Raw genomic sequence first — 10,873 nt, 5'->3', positions numbered from 1 at the left:
AACATACATGTATACTATACACCTGCTGTAGACACCTAAATTTGATTACACCGCTTTGGTAATCCTATTTAGTTATCTCTAAAGGCATCATTAATTAAATTCTTATTTAATTAATCCTTTGCCATCCCCTAGCTGATTAATTTAATTAATCATCTATAGTCCTAATTGATAAATCAAATAACCTATTATTTATCAATTAAATCCTATTCTTCTATCTAATTCCAAAATTTTTTATTTATTAAATAAATCTATTTGATAAATAAAATCCTCAAATCCAAAAACCCCTACCTTATCCCTAATCCTCCATTTAGCCTAATCCACCCCATCCACCCATACTAACCAAGCTTAGCCACTAAATCACCCACCCTCATTAATGCCATCCACTTGCACATCTCTAACATCCCTAATCTAATCCTAAACCCAAGCCTAATCCACCCCCTAATGTTGTCACATTCCCTAAACAAGTTTAAGACTTTCCTAAACCAAATCAAAGTCTCCCCTCAAAAATCCCAACCACCAAGTCATGAGTGCTCTTACAAACCATAAAAGACTTTTACAAGCTCACTCATGACTCTTACACCCATCTTCCACACTCATCCCTCTTACATCTCTCTTACATACTCAACTCCACTCATCATGCCTTTAACCAACCCTTTACCCTACCCTCTCACACTCATCCTCCTTGTGACAAGTGTCACCTTCCCATTGGTGCTAAACAAGCACAATCTATGTGCTCTCCTTTGAGTGCATCCTAGCCCTCCTTAAGCCTTCATCTCTCCTTGCATCTTAGCCCTCCATTCCTCAAGCCCTTAGCCTATAAATTGAATCCCATCCCAAGCCATTCAATCACAATCCTTGAGCTAAAGTTATCATGCCCTTTTGAGAGCCAAAATTCATATCCATACCCTTATAATGCCAAATTGAGAGCTCACAAAGCTACCAATTTGCTATTACCCATCTCCATTGAAGCCATTTTGAGCACTTGAGCATACATCCCCAATCCATAAATAGACACATCCCAAAAACAAGAGAACAATCTCATTGAGAGAGCCTATCCATGGCTCACATTCTCATTTGAGTTTGTCTTTTGTTTGTCTCTCTTATATGTTATGTTAGTTTGATGTGTAAATGCTTTCATTGAATTAGTATTTCTAGCATATTAGATTAGTGTATACACCTACAAGTATGGGGTAAGTAACCATAGAAAACCGTATATAGATCACCCATCTAACTATTATCATGAAACAACTAAAATCACTATATGAACATATGAAGCATCATCATTAAAAAAATAAACATGAACAAATGAAATAACTTGAACATATAAGCATCATCATCAAAGTAAACTTGGGGTAGGCACTACAGAAAGCAAGTGCCTTATAGAATGAGAAAAGAGGCTAGAGGAAACTGAAATACATCCTCCACTTATAAGCATTAGTTAAAACATTAATCCACAGTTGAAGTATATGACATGTAATTACTATGAATAAGTTCTCAGATTTAAGCATGAGACCCCTACATAATCCCTATCAATTTATTAAGACAATTGCTCTAAATGCAAACAATATTGTAATTTGGGATAGACATGCAACTCTTATATAGATTGTGAGAATGTTAATTTGTCTGTTTGTAGGTATATTAACCAACACTTTACAATGAGGAAAATATGCTTCTCAAGATGCGTTCATTAGAGTTAAAACCTTATATAAAGTAGATTTCTACAAAATAAACTATAATGTAAAATTTTATTAAATACAAATCTTCAAAGTTTAATGTGTTTGATTTTGAGACTAATGTTTCTAATTTATATATGGTGTAGTGATATTAATAAGACAAACACTTCATCTTTCCCTTGAGCTTCCAAAATAAAACTTTGATAAATAATCAAGTGTCCAAAACTTTTATAGTAAAAATTAATACTACAATGATATATATATGACTTTGTGTGGAAGTTTAAAAAAAACAGCTACTACTTTCAATCCTATCGTATGACACATTGGCCACTTATTTTACCTTCTGAAATTTAAAAACAATGTCCAAATTTATTATTACTCAAATATAATAAACAATGTGCTCAAATAACCAATCGGTATTCAATTAATTTGTTATTTACGTCTTTTTGTAATTTATCCCTAATATATATAAAATTTAATTTATACTCATTTAAATCTCCGTTGTCAAGCAAGTAATACTTCTCCGTGACTTACGTAATCAATTTCCATTATTTTGAAAAGCTTTCCAAAATCCCACGTCATCTCAAATGGGCCCAATTAGACATACACCATTCTCCAACGGCTACATATTTCACAAAGGCTGAACGAACGGACACAAATTACATACCCGTTGCTTCAATAATTTTTAAAATGATCCCCCCAACGGCCACCTGTTCCCCAAGAAATCCCTTTAAAACCCCTCTTTATACACACAACCTTTACCAAAGCTAATAATAAAGCTGGATACTTGTTTCCTCAGTTCATATCTTCCCACAGATCCAAGTGTTTCCTCCATTGAAGTGAAAATCAAAATGGGTGGAGAAGCAAAATCAAAGCTGAGCTTCAGCAGGGATTCAGCAGCAATCTACACAAGGAAGCTCTTCTTCTACACCAATTACACTCTATTCATGGCAGCATTTGCCTCCATAGTTGCAATTCTTCTGATAAAACTAAACCCAACTGGGTGGGGTTGGGTTTTGCTGATCATAGATGTTCTCACAGTGGTCTCTGGTATAGCAGGCTGTGTTTCCTGCAGCCAACCAGGATGCTACACTTGTCACATTGTCATGACTGCTGTAACTGCAATCTTACAGGGCATTTTGGCACTTGTATTGTTCACAAAGCCAGGAGGGTCTCTGCAACATCTGAAGAAACCATCTTCTTCTGATGAGGGAGTTGGTTTGGTGAAGCTGAAAGCAGGGCTCTCTCTTTTGATCTTTTGTGTTCAGTGGATTGCTCTGGCACTTTCTTGTATCATTCATTACTGTATGTTTAATGAGTTCTATTTGGAGGGGAAGAAGAAGAACACAGCCAGAGTTGGGGAGGAGCCCTCAGGTGGGGCACATGTGGTTTGTGATGTTAAGGAGGAGAAGGGTGAAAATGGTGATGAGAAGAAGAAAGTTGAGGATTCTCAGGAGTTTGTGAGTGTGGATTTGAGTTGAGTGGGGAAAAGAAGAAATTTGTGCTTTGGGGGTTGTTTGTAGGGGATTCTTTTATTCTTTTTGAGAGATCTATGACGTTATGGGATTCTTTTATTCTTTTTGAAGATATAAGCTGGTTTTCAATGCCAATTGAATGAATTGTTGTTGGCTCTCCAATGGAACTGTTCTGTTTCGTTTCTCTTGCCCTGTTTTATAAAAATGCTTAATCTACAAGTTTGCAGTTGTTTGTTTATGACTGAGGATGAATGACATTTTTGGAAGGACGTAAGGAAGTTTATTACTTCTTTCAAAGATGGTTTTGACTTCAGTTATGTTAAATGAATGATTTAAATGATGTCTACAGGTCCAAAGTAGTCTAAGCAATTTTTATATTCCTTTTTATTTCCAATCTTCTGATATGGATCTTAATAAAAAATCCAACAGTTTGCTTCATCTAATCAACTTCAAATACGCTATACATGTTGTCCGCGTATAAAATAATATCATCATATTCAATGCATTCAGTTTGTTAACATTTGTTACTTTCAATACAATCTTATGAACTTCAGAAATCACTGACAATTGTTTATATTTTTAAATTTGCCATAAGTTTTAGAGAGAAAAATTAAGGACTTCATTTGTATTTTGTGGTGTTGACTGTGTAAGGAAGCATAAAAAAATATAGGAGGCTATTGAAAAGGAACAACAATCAGGAACACGAAAATATTCATTACTATAAATTAGAATATTAGAAAGAGTAGAGTATCATTCATACAATTAAATTTAGAAACTTGGATGGTTTATGAAGATCTGCTTCTTCTTAATAATGAAAGAATTGTTGGAGATATGTTACATTCGACTTTTAAAAATAATCGAACAAATCTTAATAATAAGATAGAGGAACTTTCAGGAAGTCAAGGAAAACAATCCAATTCTTAAAAATGGGAGCGGGGGCGCCTCAAACCCTTGTCTAATTTTACTTCTCTAATTAAGAATTTTTATCCAAACCCCTCACCTTAATATCCAAACTTTTCAAACATCACAACTAAGCCACCTAAAAAATTACAAAACATTTGTAAGAAACATTAATGACTCAACACTTTTTCTTCATACACTTTCAAACTATTAAAAAACAAACTCATTTTAAAAAAAGGGGAGCCTCAAAACCCTTGTTGGAGGCATTCAAACTCTTCAAACCCTTGTTGGAGGCATTCAAACTCTTCAAACCCTTGTTGGAGGCATTCAAACTCTTCAAACATCACACCTAAAAAGTTGCTTCATAGTAATTATAAGCAAAACTTCTCAAACATCACAACTCAGCCACCTAAAATATTAGAAAACAGGTGTTTTCAAGCAAGAAACATTAATGGCTCAACACTTTCAACCTATTAAAAGACCAACTCATTTATAAAAAAGGAAGCCTCAAACCCTTGTTGGAGGCATTCAAACTCTTCAAACCCTTGTTGGAGGCATTCAAACTCTTCAAACCCTTGTTGGAGGCATTCAAACTCTTCAAACCCTTGTTGGAGGCATTCAAACTCTTCAAACATCACACCTAAAAAGTTGCTTCATAGTAATTATAAGCAAAACTTCTCAAACATCACAACTCAGCCACCTAAAATATTAGAAAACAGGTGTTTTCAAGCAAGAAACATTAATGGCTCAACACTTTCAACCTATTAAAAGACCAACTCATTTATAAAAAAGGAAGCCTCAAACCCTTGTTGGATCTAGTTCTGCAATTAGGAATTTCTATCCAAACCTCACATCTTAGGCATTCAAACTCTTCAAACATCACACCTAAAAAGTTGCTTCATGGCTAATTACAAGAAAAAGAAGTTAATTTTTTCTTTCAAACAAGAAAGGTTAAATAGTTCAGCATTTTTCTACATACACTTACAACCTATTAAAAAAATCACTTTCAACTTATTGAAAAAAATATCATTCTTTAAAAAAGGTGCCTAAATTCCTCGATTCAATCCCTACTTCAACTAAGAGTCTTTATCTAAGCCTCACACCTTGGGCATCCAAACTCTTCAGATATCATAACTGAACATCTCAATAAAAGACAATCTCATTCTTAGAAAAAGGAGCCTCAAACCCATGTTGAATCCTTCTTCTTCAACTAAGATTTTTTATCCAAACCATGCACATTAGGCATCCAAACTCTTCAAACATCACAACTCATTTGGCTAAAAAAGTTGCTTATAGTCAATTACAAAATACTTGCTTTCAAATAAAAAAAATTAGTACTTCAACGTTTTTCTTCATACACTTGCAACCTATTAAAAAATAATCTCATTATTAAAAAAAGGAGCCTAAAATCCTTGCTTCAATCCTACTTCAGCTAAGAGTCTTTATCTAAACCTCAAACCATAGGAATCCCAACTCTTCAAACATCACAACTCGACATCTCAAAAAGTTGCTTTATAGTTAATTACAAAATATTTGCTTTTGATCAAGCAAGAAAAGTTGTCATTTGATCATTTGATTCTACCCATATTAATAATTTAAAAAAAAAAATTCTTATAAAGGTTCACATGGAGTCCACTTAAATGCTAAATATTTTCTTATATAAGTACAAATTGATAAAAACCAGTCACTCAAAACAACCTATTAAAAATAATCTCATTCTTAAAAGGAGCCTAAGATCCTTGATTCAATCCTACTTCAACTAAAAATCTTTATCAAACTCCATGCTCCATTATTGAAAAATATGAAGAGAAGTAAAATGAATGGTTGTGGAAGGGAATGAAAGAGAGTAGTGGAAAGGAATGAAACTCAAGATGGAACAAAAGAATGAGAAAGTGACCCTTAATTTGAATTAAAAAGATATACAAAATAATGACAAATAGAGAAAACTCATTATTTATTATACTTTTCTATATTCAAATTAATGGTCCCATTCTCTTCTACCACTAGGTCTTAAGTCCTGCTAAGTGTATGGTAGAATGGATATTGCTAAGCTCTTAGACATCAATCATTTTAGTCTAAGGTTTGTGTTCTTATAATAAGCTAAATGATATTATGAATTTGATTAAAACTCTCCACTAAATTCTTTTAGGCAAATTCAAATAAAAAGTACCCAACTCCCCTTCCAGCTCCTCCACCAATTAAATTAATTCTAATTAATTATTATTGCTTTTGTTATAGCTAAATCTTTTAGTTTTTAAAATAATATTTAAAAATTAATCATATTATTAATATTTTAATAAATTGTGCTCTACCAATTTAATATAAAGATATTTAAGAGAGCAATTAAATGTTGATATAGACAATACTTGTTAATACTGAAATAATTTCTTTAAATAGTATTTTATATGAGTTTTTTAATTGAAATGGGCCATGCGTAAAAACCATTAAAAGGTAATGTGAGATTAGATGATAGATTACCGAGACAAGAATAATGATGTGTTGTTAAGTAGGATATATTTGTACACATCTTTAGAGACATTTAATACACATAGGATATATATTTTAATTTTACATTTTGAGTCACATAAATTGACCCATATTTCACAAGTAGTGGTTTTCATGAATCAATCACTTTTGATCATGGTTACTTCAGTTAACATTTATTGCATCTAAGTAGTATTTATAATTTGATTGTGTTTGGAAGATGCAATTCTTTTCAATCAATATTTTATAAAATTTTGCCCACAATTGAGTATTGTTAATTACTTTATAACTTGCATATGAAAGTAAACAAACAATGCTAAATAGTAAATATAACCATACACATAGAGAACTCATAACACCATTATTTGTTAAATAGGGAAATCCTAGCCAAGGGAAAACCTCGGTGGGGATGATACCTACTAGATGATCCACTAAACAAAAGAATCCTGTTAAGGATATTGACCCTGTTAGGAGTCTATGAAGTACATATAGTGTCTCGAGTCCTTGATAGAGGAATAGGTCCTAATAAAAGCTTCAACCTTGTTAGGAGTTGGTAGAACAAATACAATGTATGCAAGAAGAGCCCACTGCCCTAACATGCAATTATACAATAAAGTTCTTCACAAGAATAGATATACATACAATACTTCCTCACTGCTATAATTTGCACTTTCTCTAATCATACATCAAATCTCACATCACATAAGGCTCATATATTTTTCAACTTGTCCGTACAATAGTTCACACATCATACAACTTATACATTATCTGTGTAGGATAAGATTGTTACTTATACCTTGCACATTAATAATTCTCTTCTCAGTTGACCTTCATGTCTTCACACGCTTGACATAATATAAAATATCTTATGGATTAATATCCACAAAGTTGGCTCATCACGACTTAGTAATGATTTTGTTACCAAAATAATTCCTTAAGCCGTACAACTCAATTTTGTATTATGTTCTATTCTACTCTGTTAAATACTTGTACTGATATTTTGACTATAACTTGCACCGTACTAACCATACACATCCATGCACTTAACTATGTCATTATGAAATGGTCATTAAACTATCCTCAACTGCACATAAGCTAACTCGAAGTGTGACATCTGCATATATCATATCTATCTCTATATTGCAAAAAATTGTCTAACACTTAAACAATTTTCTAACTCTAAATGCATAAGTGAAATGCTAAATATATGTTTCCATAAATGACAACACTCAAGATATCTTACTGACCATATTTCCAAAAGTATCCTCCTTTTTCATTGATGGCAACATTTGGGAAAATTGGGTAAGTCCCTAAATGATGTCATACAAAAAAAAAAAAAAAAGCTATACAAAAATTGCCTTCAAAACATAACAATTATATTCACGTTTTGATGGATCATTACATTCCTTATCACTCCTTACATTGATACATAAGTATACTCCCCCTTACATATATAATTCCTTTCACTATATATGATTTTCCTTACATATATTACTCTCCTCTTTGACATCAATGACAAAGGTGTCAAAAATTGTATACAAAAATTGGGTGGCCTACTGCTGATCAACTCGATATCTTGGAAAAATAATCTGCATTTACAAGTTTCAGTCTTCCCACTTCCTTATTCCAGTTCTCCTTTACTATATTAGAGATACTAATTAGTGCACATAGTGCATAGGACGCCACTTCTACTGCACTCAAGTCACTATAGGCAAACTTATGATAGGAAGTCTTTGTTGCAAGACATTCCTCCAATTGCCTCTGCAATATGCTAATCCTAGGTGATAAGATTTCTCTAAGAGTAGAGAACCTTTTTACTACATTTCCCTTATCAGACTCCAAACTTTTGATTGCATTATGGATCTTCTCCACTTTTGTTCTGCATTCTTCAATGCTAGCCTCAGGGAGTTGTAACTTTGCTGTGAGTGTATGAAGTTCACTCATTTGATCCTTTATTTGGTTCTCAAAATCTCTTAGGTTCTTGTATGACAATGCACATTGCCCATACACCTTATTTCCTTCATCAATATGTTTCCTCAATTCCTTGATGAATACATCAAGTCCCTTTAAATAATTTTTTACATTCATGCACACTATGTCAAAAAGTGTTGCATCATGCTTGGCTTGTGCTTGTGCTGAAGCTACTTTAGACAAAGTTGTGAAATCTTCATCAAAATAATTCACCATTTCTTTGGCCTTTGTTTGCAAGTCTAGATTAGCTACAATTGTAGTAAATGTCTTCTGCATCCTACCCAAGACTTTTGATAATCTCTTCTCCAAAGACTTTAAAAATTATTCTTTTTAAATAACTTGCTCAATGAGCTCATTAACCCAAGTTTTGGTCATCATAATCAGATGGTAGTGCTACTGCTACTGGAGTGTTTGTAACTACTTTTAGTTCTACAATCTTCTTTTCGTCCTCAACTTTCTTCCTTTCTTCTTCTAGTCTCTCTACTACTTTCTTCCTTTTCTCTTCCTCTTGTTCCTTCTTTCTTTCTTCTTCTTCTTCTTTTTGTTTCTTCTTATTTTCCTCTTCTAACATTTCTGATTCTTTCTTCTTTTCTTCTTCTTTCCTTTTTGCTTCTTCTTTCCTCTTCTCCTTTGCCTAATACTTTGCTTCTTCTTCTTCTTCATCTGTGCTTGAATAGGTAGTGATATTACCAACAATGGTTGTTTCATAAGCTACAAATGGATTTTCCTTTGTATCTACAGTTATGTGTGTACTATCCACTCACATGGATTCAGTATTCATAACTATTTGAGGTGATGATGGTGCTTCTTTTTCTCCTCAACTTCTTCCTCATCACTAGAAGGTGTGCTTTCTTGCACATACACTGGGATTATAGGTTTAGACTACACACTCACCTTGATTACTAGAGGTACTGAGGTCATATACTTAACTATGGCCTCCTATGTCTGGTTTCTCACATCCTCATAATTTCCTCCCATTAGAAGAATTTCTCTTCTTTTGTTCCTTAGCAAGGATTCAATACCTTTCAAAAATCTTTCCATGTCCTCCTTAGAGCCGATTTCACACAATTTATTAATCATTGTTTCTCTCAACTTATTGTCCTCTTCTATCACTTCTTTCTTTCTATTCAATAACCTATTATATTTTTCTTCTAGAATCTTATTTTGGATATTGTTGAACCTTTTGTTCCTTAAGATCATGTTTCTCACTATGGCATTCTCTAGCTACCTTCTATCCATATTATTAGATAGACTATAATTTACTTATTTATGTTAGAAATAATAAAATTGAAATGAACTAAAATTAAAGAGTTATAAATTAATCCAAGAGAGTTTTTGATGAACATAATTACCATACTTTAAAGAACTTTCCAAGATCAACACAAGAATGAAGGCACATATTTTGAAAGGGGAAAGCAAAGAAAACCCCTTGTGAATTATATGAATGAGGAAGATGCCTAAGAATGAAAAGAGAGAGAGAGAAGGACATAATGAGGAGCCATAGTGCTCATTACATGAACTACATCATGATTGTGTGTTGTAGAATGAGAGAGAAGCATCTCTTATAAAGAGGTGAGAAGAGGAGTTATTTGTAACTCCCAAGTGAATGATTTCCACATTCATAAGTGTGTGCATAACAAGTGTCATAATCCTCTTAAGGAGGAATAAACTATTTTCCTTAATAAAGGAATTACAAAAAAGACTTGTCCTCCCATGTGGACTAGAGGAAAAACAACATAAGGGATACCTTGGTTTATCCCATTTAATAAATACAACCAAAGAAAGATTATAAATTCTAACACCCCCTTTTAATCTTTACTTGGGGAATTACATCAAAGGGTCCAAATTTTTACAATGAAATTCCAAATAGCAGCAACTTCAACTTTGAGAATGTCTTCAATTATACACAAAGTCTCTTGTGAGTCTAGATAGATCTTTGTGGAGTGAAGAGAAGTGGATGGATCATTTGAATGTATTGCATCTGCAAGTCGAATCATAGTGCATATGATATGTACACCAAATAATAATGTCTTGTATGTGCCTGAATGGATTACCTAAAAAAATAGACACAAGAAACAAGACAACTATCCACAAGGAATATTTCATCTTATATTCAAATTAGAAATCCTTTTGAACAAGGATAAGAAAACTCATATAGAGAAATAGAGAGAAAAATGTGACATGTCACCACAAAGAAATGGAGTTAACCTGATATCAAGATAAATTATATGCTCAAAATATTAATAGGGAAAAGAGGGGTAAAAATTTATTAAGATAGAAAGGAATACAACAAGGAGAGCTCAACAAGGAGCTCGATCCTGAGCAACAAGATCATCAAATTCTTACACCATCTCAAAGGACAGTTGCCTC

At 33.0% G+C, this 10,873-nt stretch overlaps 1 protein-coding gene across 1 annotated transcript; it reads left to right on the top strand.

The window, feature by feature from the left end:
- Nucleotides 1–2,418: 2,418 nt before the first annotated feature.
- Nucleotides 2,419–3,386, top strand: LOC149556206 (uncharacterized). Its single transcript, XM_089830338.1, has one exon. It carries the CDS (start codon nucleotides 2,525–2,527, stop codon nucleotides 3,152–3,154), a length of 630 nt encoding a protein of 209 aa, XP_089686464.1. The 5' UTR covers nucleotides 2,419–2,524; the 3' UTR covers nucleotides 3,155–3,386.
- Nucleotides 3,387–10,873: the final 7,487 nt, after the last annotated feature.

Source organism: Cupressus sempervirens, chromosome 5 (assembly GCF_028749045.1).
Source record: "Cupressus sempervirens isolate cs-2001-9-10 chromosome 5, ASM2874904v1, whole genome shotgun sequence".
Classification (NCBI taxonomy): Eukaryota; Viridiplantae; Streptophyta; class Pinopsida; order Cupressales; family Cupressaceae; genus Cupressus; species Cupressus sempervirens.
The sequence above is the reverse complement of the archived record's forward strand: the minus strand, read 5'-3'. Positions and strand labels throughout refer to the sequence as shown.

Bases quoted from the DNA above. Each gene is read 5' to 3' on its own strand.
- LOC149556206 (XM_089830338.1), top strand. From the start codon at position 2,525: ATGGGTGGAGAAGCAAAATCAAAGCTGAGCTTCAGCAGGGATTCAGCA.